The 12,709-nt window shown below is 37.3% G+C and overlaps 2 protein-coding genes across 3 annotated transcripts in view; one reads left to right on the top strand and one right to left on the bottom strand.

The window, feature by feature from the left end:
• DOCK1 (dedicator of cytokinesis 1) overlaps nucleotides 1-12,709 on the bottom strand; it is a 599,368-nt gene that overhangs the window by 347,419 nt on the left and 239,240 nt on the right. The gene's annotated exons all lie outside the window — the stretch shown is intronic.
• Nucleotides 1-12,709, top strand: part of FAM196A (family with sequence similarity 196 member A) — a 64,235-nt gene that overhangs the window by 16,463 nt on the left and 35,063 nt on the right. Inside the window, exon 2 of the mRNA XM_019502994.1 lies at nucleotides 4,279-5,479. Within this exon, the coding sequence (XP_019358539.1) occupies nucleotides 4,284-5,479 (1,196 nt within the window). The 5' untranslated portion in view covers nucleotides 4,279-4,283. The remainder of the gene's footprint in view (nucleotides 1-4,278; nucleotides 5,480-12,709) is intronic.

The raw sequence follows: 12,709 nt of genomic DNA, 5'->3' as shown, positions 1-12,709 counted from the left end.
GGGGGTGTGTGTGTGTGTGTGTGTGTGTGTGTGTGTGTGTGTGTGTGTGTGTGTGTGTGTGTGTGTGTGTGTGTCAGAGACAGCAGGCTTGTAAACAAGCTGAATACCTACCTTGCCTTCAGAAGATACAGTGGGCAAAAATATGGCCTTTTCAGAGGTTAGAAGGCTTCCCACTGACTACATCATGAAATGGATTTTACCCTGAAATCCCCAAGTTGGTGTTATGAACTCACTCCTTTGACAGGGTTCAGCTTTGCTGACCAAACTTCACATGAATTGTTTTCTCTAATCTTGGCTGTTTTTACTGTTTCCACAAGTGTTTCCTTTGTCCCAGTTCCCCATTCCCATTGCAGAGAGTGCTGTTAGTATATTTTTATGTGCAACGTAGAGTTTGCACCTTTCACAATGAATCAACAGCATTTCAGCAGATTTAGACAAAGTGCTCCGCTCTTTATAATGGTGCATGAACAGAAGGGCTCTGCCACCCCATTTACAACTTACTTTATTTTTATTTTGAGCCTGAAAACTACTATATTGGCACTAGAATCTTTTTCTCTATAAGTGCCTTACTCAGTTCCTTCCAGGCTGACACAGAAAAGTTTACTTTGAAAACTTTACCCTTGCCCATATCCTTCTGAAAGCTATGGTTATAAATAGAGAATTAATTAGACAGATTATGCTCTGGTTTCTAATCGGCCTTACTTCAGGTACCTGTTAATAAATTATTAGATTTAGAGGAGTTTACCGCCACTCATTAGAATGTAATGGTGTGAGATTTTAAAAGCAGCTAGTTAAATTAGGAACACAGGATGTGTTGACCTAATATAGGACTTGAGTTGCTACAAGAATGGTGTTTTTTTGGTTTCTTTTGTTTTTTCAAAAAGAGAAAACCAACAAGCCTAAATCAATAAGGTTACATCTGAAAATCTTAAGAACTATGCAAAGAAAAGTATCTGAATTTAGCAGTTAATTTTCTGATGCTATATTGAAGAATTCAGGTTAGCTGATACTTGATGTCAGATTTTGTCTCTTGTAGATGACAGAATTTAAAAGGACAGAAATAAAGCAGCATTCTAACATGTTCATAGACTAGCTATTGAAAAAAGCCTTTAAAAGATAAGAGAAGTAGTGATCCAACAACTCATATAAGCAAGACTTTTTGAAATAATGAAAATGCCCAGAAAACTAAGGGTACCTGTACAGGAGCACAGGCTCCTCCGATGCACTGTAAAAAAAAAAAAAAAAAAAAAAAAAATGTGTATCAAAGCAGACTTGGAGCAGGGCAATTACCGTACTCCAGCAGCCTCTCACGTCTTGTGCATCAGTGTCCCCACACTTCAAAATGGCAGCAGGGACACTTGAACTAAAGCTCACTGAATGAGCTTTAAATTCAAGCACCCCCACCACCATTTTGAAGCGCGGGGACACTGATACACTATGTCACTTTAATTAGAGCAGGTCTCAGAGCTGCTTTAATTAAAGTACCCCCCAACTCCTGGAGCACGTGTAAATGTGTCCTTAAGTTATCTGCAGGTCAGCAGGCTACAAATGAGCAAACAAAGCTTACAGAGGACAAAAAGAACACTTCAAAGTGACAGTGATACGCTCAGTTTTTTGCTTAAAAGTGTCTTCTGTTGCTTTGGCATTACAATAGCATTAATCAGCGTGTTGTGCATTATATAATGTTTTTGTGTCTGTGTGACAGACCTGTTGCTCTCAAGAAACCCTGCATTGCTTAAGTATGCTCACAGAAGCCAGTTATACTGAAGAAAAGCAAAGCTTGTACCCTTTTAAAGGTATGGAAGCTCGATTTTCAACTGAGCATTCCTCAACTGACTTAAGACATCTTGAAAATTTAAAAACAGTAATAACAATTCACTCAGAGCTGTCATGGGAACAAAAGATTTTGGGGCACTCAAGTCTTGGACATTTCTTCCTAAGGGGAGAAAAGGCATAAAATAGAGTTTTCAAATATCTCAGTAGAAAAATCCTGCAGTCATCCTGCATTACACTGTGAATCCTACCAAGAATAATGTCAGAACTGGAACAGGAGACCTCCAAAGAATACGTGGATTAAGTGGTTCTGGAAATGTCATACTTTCAATGTTGGTAAGAGGTTTGTGCAGTAGATGATCATACTGCTAAAGATTACATCTTTTCAAATGAGATATAAAAATCAAATCCTAACAATGTGTGATTAAAACATACAGTCTATTCTAAATTTGCAAAGATAGACCTGGTGTTCCTTGTTGTATACTCTACAGAGCATCTATTTGCATCTTTCATCCTTGAGGAGGTGCTTACACTTCAGCAACAGATGAAGTCACTTCCTGAACCATAACAGTTTTCCCAGTGTTTTGGGATCCTCTGGATCAAAGGCTCTAGTCCAAATGGCCTCTTTAAGGTTGGGTTCTGTTTTGCATTTAAAACAAAACCTTAATTTAGGGACCTTCTCCACAAATAAAGCAAAATCACAAATAGCATAAACATCATAATGCTGAATATTTACTAAAGCTAAGGTCATAATTAAAATGTCATGCTAATCTGTGAGATAAATAGCTAGTGTTACATGTAGAGAGAGAGAGAGAGAGAGAAAAAAAAGAGTCTCATTCATACATAAATGCTAAAACAATGGCAAGGGGAAAAAAGGATTAGTCATGTAAACAGTTTTTCATTTAAACCACTATATTTCCCAGTAAAAAGCTTCCTGCTAAGTGTAGGCAAAAATTGTTGCTGTTTATGAACCTGAGGAAACAATTAATTTCAATTATAAAAACAATTAACAACTTCTTATTTAAGTTGGGGGAGGGGGAAACCATAAATATAGGATGCAGATTCTTTGCTGGTATGCAGCTTATTGACTTCAAATGACTGTCAGTTTTCATCAGGACAGAGTTTGAACCAAACGGTTTTTCTTATTTGAAGTTAACTTTCCCATGTACATAAAAGTAACAAAATCAACTAAGGTGTTATTCTAGTAGTATACTCAAGTGGAATAATTGACCACCTGTATCATCTTAGTTACTATTATTAATAAGATGAATAAAGTACAAGATGAATACTGAATGCTCAACATAAAGCATATGTTTTTCCTTTAATTGCTGCAGCATTCCTGTTTTATTCGCTAGATATTTCAACCAGATTTACTGTAAAAAAGTTATGACAGATAATATTTTTTCAATATTAATAAATGGCTCACTGTTCTTATTAAGTTCTGAAGAATCCATTGATGTAAAAGCAGTAAAAACTTTGCTTTCTACCAAAGCCATTGCTTTCAGGGAAGTACCAGTGATTTAAAATCTGGGTGTCTTCTGAAGCAGAGCAAGACGCTCCGAATATTTAATCTCTGTCAGTATGATCTATCATATAAACACAACCTATTAAGCCTTATTTCCACTACACAATTAGTAGTCCTTTCAAACATTCTGATATTAAATTCCTGTATATCGTTGCACTACAAGACCTGCATTTTATAGCAAGAGGTTTCAAAGACAACTGTCCTCTACAAACTAATAACAAATGAATTATGCATACTCAAAAATCCAAAATGAGCAGCAATTATAACAATAGCAAGACTATACAGCATTCTTAGAATCTTAAAATTCCAGATGTTTTGCAAAAAGGACGCAATATTATTCACTGGCAGTCACCCTGCAGAGTAGGAAGTCTCCTGTCCAGCAGATAGTTTCTCAAACATCAATAAATGAAGTGATGTTCATAATAAAAATTAGAGAGGTATGCACATTGTTCCCAAAAGCAGCAAAGGAGGTAAAGCCATTTCACATGAAACACTTCACAAGTGCAGGTCAGTGAATACAACCAGGGTCCCACGGCATGCTGGCACGTGTTGAGATCTTTTCAAAGGTGCTGTGGGGCCCAAGCAATATTAACACTGTTAGGTAAACCCAGAGATTTCAAATAGGAATTTATAGTGTTAAAAACATGGGACCTGTTTTGGTCTTCCTGAGTTCTTTGCAACAGGAAAATTGCTCTAGTATTTTTCTGTAGTTCAAAAATGAGTGAAAATTAAGAGCAGGCTGACTAAAAAATGTTAATATAACTATCTTTGACCTTTGTCTTGAGCCCGTTCAGGGGTTCCTTGAATCTAAAAAGTTAAGAACCACTGGTGCAGGTTTTCCTACAGAGCCTGGTTTTCGATAAACATGAAAGGGGACTATTGAAAAATGCTCAGGATATTTTTCTATAAGTTTGTGATATTTAAATTAAACAAGCCTTGCTGTTATAATAAAAGACTTCTTACACTGTTTTTAAATACAGGCATCATGGTGAGTAAGGAACCCAGCAAATGCTTACTCACGGCCTCTGAAAGTGAAGTTGAACCAGCAGCTTCACTTGCCTTGGAGATGAAATATGCATTGGATCCCAACCGACAGATTAAGAAAAGAAACAAAGCCCTGCAGGTGAGATTTAAAGATATCTGTGAGGCCCAGAATGAACAAAGGGACAAGCAACTATCTACAGTACAACATACAGACAAAAGAGAAACAAAGCCCATCTCATATAAAACAGCTTATCGTAAATATATGACAGTGCCTGCACGAAGGTCAATACCTAATGTTACTAAGAGCACAGGAGTTCAGACTTCACCAGATCTTAAAAAGTGTTACCAGACATTCCCTCTGGACCGCAAAAAAGGGAATATTATTAAAAGCATCTCAGCTGTTGACACCTTTAAGAGTCAAAACAATGGATTTCTAATAGATATTAAGGATAAAGACAGTAAAAACTCAGGGGAGGCTGCTCAATGTAGCAAGAAGGTCGGTGGCCTAATGACCGCAGAATTTATTTCCCATACTAATGAACGCATGAATGCAATAGATCAGCCTTCTAGTGACAACTGTTCAGAGGCATGTAAAAGCACTGATTTGCACAGCTGTACTAAAGAACCTTCTTCTCTTCAAAACTCAGCAGACTCTACTTCAGAAGAACCTGATTACCAGCTGCATGATAAAGCAAAACATGATACAGGGCCATTAGGTAATGAGGAGTCTAATCAATCAGCACATGGAAAAGTGTTTAAGACGGAAGTAGCTACCATTTATTTACCTGCGTCCAGTTCACATGCCATACGGCCTGACTCGCAAAACTCTGCAGCAGATACTGAATGGTTATTGTGCCCAACAACAGATGAGGAAAAAAAGAGAACTGTGCATCTTAATGGTTTGCAGTCCCAATCAGTAAATCCTCAGGCCTGCTCATCACAGGCACAGTGCCAATCTCCCGAATGTAATGAACAGACCCTTCAGATAAATGTTTCACCTCTGAAAGAAAGTCAGCCTTGTCAGACAGCAGTTGCTGTGAGTGAAGGATGCCAACAAATTGTGCCTCACACAGAAGTCGTGGACTTGAAAGCACAGCTTCAGATGATGGAGAATTTGATCAGTTCAAGCCAGGAAACCATAAAAGTGTTGTTGGGTGTTATTCAGGAGTTAGAAAAAGGAGAAGCTCACAGAGAAGGGTAAGTATAAGCCAAACTATTTATAAAGCTTTCTTAATATATACTGCTTTTTAATGTGCTATGTTAATCTACCAGAAACATAAATCTTAAATAGATTCTGCTATAGTATCAATGCCAGAAAAATCTGCTTCATAATTTTCATGTGCAAGTTTTCCTCTTTTATAAGCCAGTCCTACAGATGCCTACTATTGTCACTAGCAAGCCTACATTTAACTATGTTTGCATCTTCAGAATATAATAATATAATAACCCTAATACTTATTTGTTTTGGTTTGGTTAAATAACTAACTCATCGATCTTGTTCTACGTGGTTTTGTATAGGAATTGAATTGATAACTCCAATGAATTAGTATCTCTAATGACACAGAAGCTATTTCTCTTTTACTAGCATAATACCTTTTAGAATATGTAATATTCTTCAATAATCTTTTTCTAGCAACAGTATCTTAACACTGATTGTGCATATGCCCTTAAAATTAAAAAACAATCCTAATTCTATAAACAGACTAATAAAACACTAAAAGAGTTAATGTAAGTATATAATTGCATAACTGTGTAAGCATTTTGTTTTGTCCATTCCAATTATGAGATTAACTGATTTGTACTTCTTTAAATACTCAATATACATGAACTATTTGAATAGCGAGTTTTTAAAAATGCTGATATTGATGAAAATATGCAAAATGTTATCATAGCCAAGGAAAAAAAAATACATCTTCTCTCCTTAACAATGGTTTATGTCCTTAGACCAACATAGCTATAACCAACACTCTCCTTAACAATAGCATTTTGCATCTTCTTCTCCTTAAGTGGTGAAAATAATTGTTATTTAACCAGCTAACAACTAGCAAATTGTATTCAATCTCCACACCAAAATAGTACTTTTCATAATTAGAGTACAACTCTTTAGTCCTAAAATCTCCAAATATAATGCTTACAAATATATCAGTGTTTTGTACCTACTCACTGCCATATAATGCCAAGATATAACAATGGGCTTCCTATTCTGCAACTTTTAGCACGGACAGATTTCTCTCGAATCCCTACCCCACGTTATCACACCAACATGAAATACAGACAATTTCAATTACACTGTTACAAACGCTCTATTGAATATGCTTTTCCCTGAATTCATCTACCAATATGTATTTTCTCGTCAGTGCTGTAGATACAAAAGAGAATCCTTCCTCCACTGATTACATTTCTTATCTTTAAACGCTTCACAAACCTCTTTATGTTAGAGCAATGGTAGATGTTACTTGCAACAACAATAGGTAAAATATTGGGAGACAAATGTGAAACTCTACATAGCTTATTTTTAAAGGAGAGTAAGCTTGTACTGCTAGAAACAGTAGAACAGTCTAACTGGGCACTGAACACAGAGCATAAAAGTGATTCATTAAGGTAGGAAGCTGGAAAGTAAGATGGCCCTCATGAAAGCTCCAGGCAAGATCCCAACATGCCTCTGCCTGCTCAACAGGGTTAAGGAAATAATTTAGAGCTGAGTACACTGGACTTGGATGCACCTCTTAAGTTTCCCTCCACACTATGGAAAGTTTCACCTTGTCCGTCTCTGCCTTTCAGTCCCTTTGTACCACCCGAACAATTTAAAGAGGTCAAAATACATAAAGGGCTACGACCCTGTTTGGAGAAGTGTCCACTATTGATTGTATTCTACAACTCTGACTAAAAGAGCAGCTTTTCTTTAAAAAGTATGTATATAACATGAAAACAAACTCAACCTTTATTCCACAAAGTAGAAAAATCTTTTGAATAAGTAGATTGCCAAGCCCTTTTATTATCATAGGAATTCTGCCTTTAACTTTATTGCTACAGTAACTTTTTTCTAGTGACCAAAAATGAATGAAGTTATTCATTCTGCCCCTCAGTCCTTTTTATAATTCTAGAATATTGACTTAGTGCCTTGTTAGGGACGGTTTATCATTTGGCTGTATCAAAACAAAAGAAATATTACTTTTACTGCTGTGTAGATCACAGCAGACAACCATTTCCTCTACCTGAACAACAGTACTCAGCATTTATAGCTTTTACTGACTTTTCAATTAATATGTGAAGTATACAGCTTTTTATAACCAACAAGGTTTACAAAAAACTTATCAACACAGTACAAGCAATATTGTGGGGATTTTGGTTGTTTTTGGGGGGGAAGGGAGGGGCGAGAAGGTGGACACCAGTTTAACTTTGTAATTAGCTTTTCCTCCAGTTGAGAAAGTCACAGCTCTTAAGTAGTGCCATGGGATTAATACTCGTTGTATTTTCATTAATATGTTTTAGGTCTTGAACTGCTACCCTATATAACTAATTGCTAAAAGTATTGAGACCAACAACTACTATATATCAGCACCTCTAGTGTTAATAGCATCAAAATCATCCATGTATAGCTTTTAAAACATCAGTTCTACATTTTCTTTGTTCATATAGCAACACCATGCAGTATTCAACTCCACTGAAAATATATTCTCACCAAATGCTAAAAGAGAGCAGCTATAATACTTGACAGCCAGTAGAGGTTCTAGTTTGCTCCTTCAAGTCTACATGCAGAAATCATGCACCACACCGAGTTCTTTCCCCTTTCCTAATTCTGATATTTATGAGACTAAAACATAATGTTTCTTTTGCCACTGGTTTAGATTCAAATCCATATGTTTTTCACATAATGTTAAAATTGACAAAATGGGACCAAACTGACTGTCAGAGGTTTTTAAAAAACAAAGGGCTTTTAAACACATTAAAATGGCCTGAGAAGTCTGGACTTTTCAAGGAAAAAAGCCAAAATTGGCTACAGCTAACCTGTGGTCCAACTTCAAAGATGGATTTATATAAAAAAAAATCTGCAGGGAGTTTATGTCATTGTAGGGAGCCACTAAGTAGTTTTAATTTTTTAATCAAGGGACAGATGTTTAAAGAATTCACCATACAATCACTATATACATTATATGAATGAGGATCTTAACCTCTCTGTAGTATTTGGAATCTTCACAAAAGTTACCAGAAAAAAAATGAATTTGGCAAGAGGGAGGGAACATTCATTATATACATTATGTGTATTCTTATTATTCTTAGTAGTGACACCGGCAAGTACCATATGCTGTTTTTGGAAGGTTGCCGTTTAAGTCAGAAGCAGTATAACTATGTCTGCATGGTGCTTTAGGCTCAGTGATAATGCTGATTAGCCTACCCCATGCTAATTATCTCACCCACAGCACCTGTGAACATGGCTAACCGCATTTCCAGTTTAGAAGCTAACCCATGCAGAGTACCATGGGAGCAGCAAGTTTATCATGTAAACGTTCTAATTTAATGTATGGGAACAAATGGCAAATGTATGGGAGAAAAGGATACACTACATCTTAGAGTTAGATCTCCAATTTATATTACAGCTGAGTACCACAAGAGCTTTTTCAAGTGGAAAGGCATACGGTTCAGATTTAAACTATAAAGAGAACACATAACTCCCTGCTAACAAACAATATTTGGCGTTTGGTGCATCTCCCAGTGAGCTGTTTGACTCATGTAATCAAGGCTACATTTATATACAGTGGATATGCACCAAGTCCAAATTCGGCTCTTGCAGATGTGCAGACCCACTAATTCCAGTGGGATTGCTTAGGTGCTAGTGAAAGCAGAACTTGATTCGCTATTCTAAAACTTGGCTAATTAAAACACTGCACGTTAAATATGTTGAAGAGGCAAGACTGGAGCCTTATAAAATATTTTAATGCATCTGTTAAATCTGTATAAAAACAAATGCCTAAATTCTAGAGTCAACCCAATCTTTGAAAAGTTAAGAACCAGTTTAAGTACAGTTTATGTTTGTACCCAAGTGCATAGTAAAGGAGGAACTTTATAACATCTTAAGGAAAACTCTTGAAGTATCTCAAGTAGCTCCTAGGCATAAACTTAGGCAGTTAGCACCTCATAGACTGGAAGAAGATTTAAGGTTTGTATTTGCTTGAAGTGAATGGAATTTAAAATTAAAATAAAAAGGGACGATTCACATTTGTTTTGCTGGAATTCTCATCCCTGGCTGGGAAGCAGTGAAGGGCAGGGGGAAGAGAGAGTGTGCAGGAAACAGAGGGGAAAAAAGGACAATGCCATCCAGTTTTAACAGCTACTTATAGTCTTATAGTACCAGTCTCCAACTGCAGAAACCTTTCCCTGTTCTCACTGATAGCCCACCACTGGGAGGTTACCCCTAATCCCTGGTTTGCTTCTCCAACCTAGGGACCCTGGGGAAGTCACAAAGACCCTACAAAAGCTGAGTGACACTTGAAAAAAGTAACAGTATTTCTTCTTTCAGACAGGACAGGAAAAATAAAGCTCAGACTGTCCAAAAAGACATGGTTCCTTTGGAAGTGGGATATCAATGGTGACTGGCTCTTATTTTGGAAAGATTCTGGCTGCCACCTGTTCTTCCAGTTGCACACATGGCAAAAAAGAAGGAACAAAGTTTAATAAAATCAGTCTGGGGGGAGACCTAGAAGGATAGGTAGGAACACAAATGGGAGAGGTGGGCAGGGGCGTGAGGACAGGGACAGAGGAATGGTAGAGAAACTTAAGCCAGATACATCTTCAAAATCCCTGTTTGTAGTGTAAGGTACCTATTAAATGTATCCAATAACTATATTACGCATTAGACACTGAACATAAGCAAGTCTTGGATCTTGCTATGATAATCTTTGGAAGATGGGGCTATTGTTGAATTTTGCTTTTTGCTGTGCAGTCTTTTACCTCTCCACCAACGCTGTGTAGAGGACAAACCAATGCTGGCAGAATTACTCTTTCAGACTCATCTGTCTCTTCACTTTCACATTGTTTCACATCCAACCTAACACTGCCATATTGTAGCGGTTGCTTGTATAGATTATTTCTTACAAGACATCTGCCAAAAATGGTTGCATCTTCATGATCAAGGAATGAATAATTTGGCACAAATTAGTGCTTTTTAAGTTTTACACATAGTAAACCAAAGAATTGCCACTTCCCTGACTCATTCTCTTCCTTCCCATCATTAGCTTTAAGACATCTGTCTGTGATGACACAGCTATACTATTAGATGCAAGTGGCAGAAACAGCTATTTTAATTTTCAGGTTGTCACAGAAAACAGCATCTTTTCTTTACTCTTTTCACCCTGCACACAAAAACCTTTCCCTTCCCAATATCTTAGATTCTGATTCTAAATATTAATGGTCAGTTCCTGAACTGTCAGACTGCTTTTCCCACTTCCAGAAAGTATATTTATTGGTATAACTCTTTATGCTTGCTTATGGGAGTCATGTTACAGTTAATACTTTTGTGGATATGGAAAGAGTAAGAGGAAAAAAGGTCCGTTTGTTTTCTCCTCTTTTTCTGTGCTACCCATCTTCTTCAATTTAGATTTACGTAGCATCACTGATCTACTGGCTGTCAGACCATGTAGACCGAGGTGGGCAATTATTTTGGGCAGAGGGCTGCTTACTGAGTTTTGGCAAGCCAGGGGCAGAGAAATATTAAATTTTCTAAATTTGGGGGGGCCACATAGAATGGCCTGGTGGGTCGCATGTGGCCTGCAGGCTGCATTTTGGCCACCCTTGATGCAGACATTTTAAGTTCATGCAACTATCTCCCGGTAGGTGCTAGGTTATAGCACAGTCTCTGATCTCTTCTTCCCTCACTCCAAATCTAGAATAAATTAGTAAACATAACAAAGCGTATGGTGGTCGGGAACTCTGATCTCCCATGGATCCATCACATCCAAAGTTTAAACTCAGATTCAACTCCTGGTTCTGATCTGTATCACCAAAATCTGGCTGTAGAGACCTGTAGAGAAAGAGCAGGATCAAGAAGGTAACTGCACTGAGAATAGCAACCCACATATTTCTCATCTGACTTCAAATACAGGCAACAAACTATCCACGTGTAAGCAATTGTGGGCATGTCTATACTTGCTGCTAGCCGCTATGGCACCATTATTACTGCACTGCCTTTTAGTACTTCCAAAAGTACCTCTAGGAAGTACTAAGAGACGGAGCAGTAACAGCCTGCACTGCGCCATGCACAACTATTTTTAGGCAGTATGTTGCCATAGTGACGTAATGTATACAGCCCACAGATGCTACGTCACTGTAACACGTTGCTATGATGATGTACCATTACGTGCAGACATGCCCAAAGTGCAGATATTTCTCTCAAAAGGAGCTTCATCTTGAAGTTGGTTTGCAAATGTGAAGTGAACCAGTCTTGTGGCTTTCAGAACAGTATGCAAGATAGGTGTTGACAATATTTTTCATGGTAATTGAACTGGATCTTTCTATTGCTCTTAGTGTTGAGGTTTCAATCAGACGCCCTGAAGATAAAACGTGGAGGACAACTCCTCTGTTCGTATATATTCCCTGAATACAGAAAATAGGTATTCAGAACAACACAATGTAAACACAAGGAATATAGAAATAAATAGTAGCTCTACCATATGTCTCTTCAAAAAAACTGAAAAAAATTAAACACATTCTCATATGTTCAACATTTTAACATTATACATCAATAGGCATATCACCTCATATCTGACCTTCAAACATTAGGCAGTGGCTGATCTAGTTTCTCAGGCTGACACAAACTTCAGAATTATAAACCCAGGACAAGGAGGACATTGAACTGGTTAAATCACAGACCATACAAGATCTATTAAAATGGATCAGTATCCCACATATACTAAAACAGTATAGGAAAGTTTAACTGACATTACTTATTTCAAAATGTTAACGTTTACCTGGCTTCTTAGAAAAACTAATACCATGAACAACTGATGACCCAGAAAATACACCTTGTTATGCTAAATCACTCTGAGTTGTGACTATATAGCTTGTGAAGTCAAACTGCAATGCAGTATATGCCATCAAAAGTGCCCATTCAGTTGGAAGCAAAATCTGGTCTGCACAGATGAACCAATATTAGACATTCAGGTGGTTCTGAGTTGCAGCTAGATCTAAAGAAAAGAAACTGTGACTGATTTATAAGACAACATGAAGCCTAATATGATATTTCCTTCCCCTCAGCAGGATCTTTAACGTGTACATAAGAGCAGGGGCCTTCATGGAGACTTCATGACTTTAAAGTTTAATGACATGAAGGTCAATATGACCTTGTTTGCCAGGTTCAGATGATGTACACCCAAATCCCTGGTATTATTACTGGGGTGCAGTAGCAGTCCCCACTTTTTTTTTTTTTTTTTT

This window comes from Gavialis gangeticus, unplaced genomic scaffold (assembly GCF_001723915.1).
Source record: "Gavialis gangeticus isolate Ggan-Ray unplaced genomic scaffold, GavGan_comp1, whole genome shotgun sequence".
In the NCBI taxonomy this organism is placed as follows: Eukaryota; Metazoa; Chordata; order Crocodylia; family Gavialidae; genus Gavialis; species Gavialis gangeticus.
Note: the sequence above shows the minus strand (reverse complement) of the source record. Positions and strands in the feature narration are given on the sequence as shown.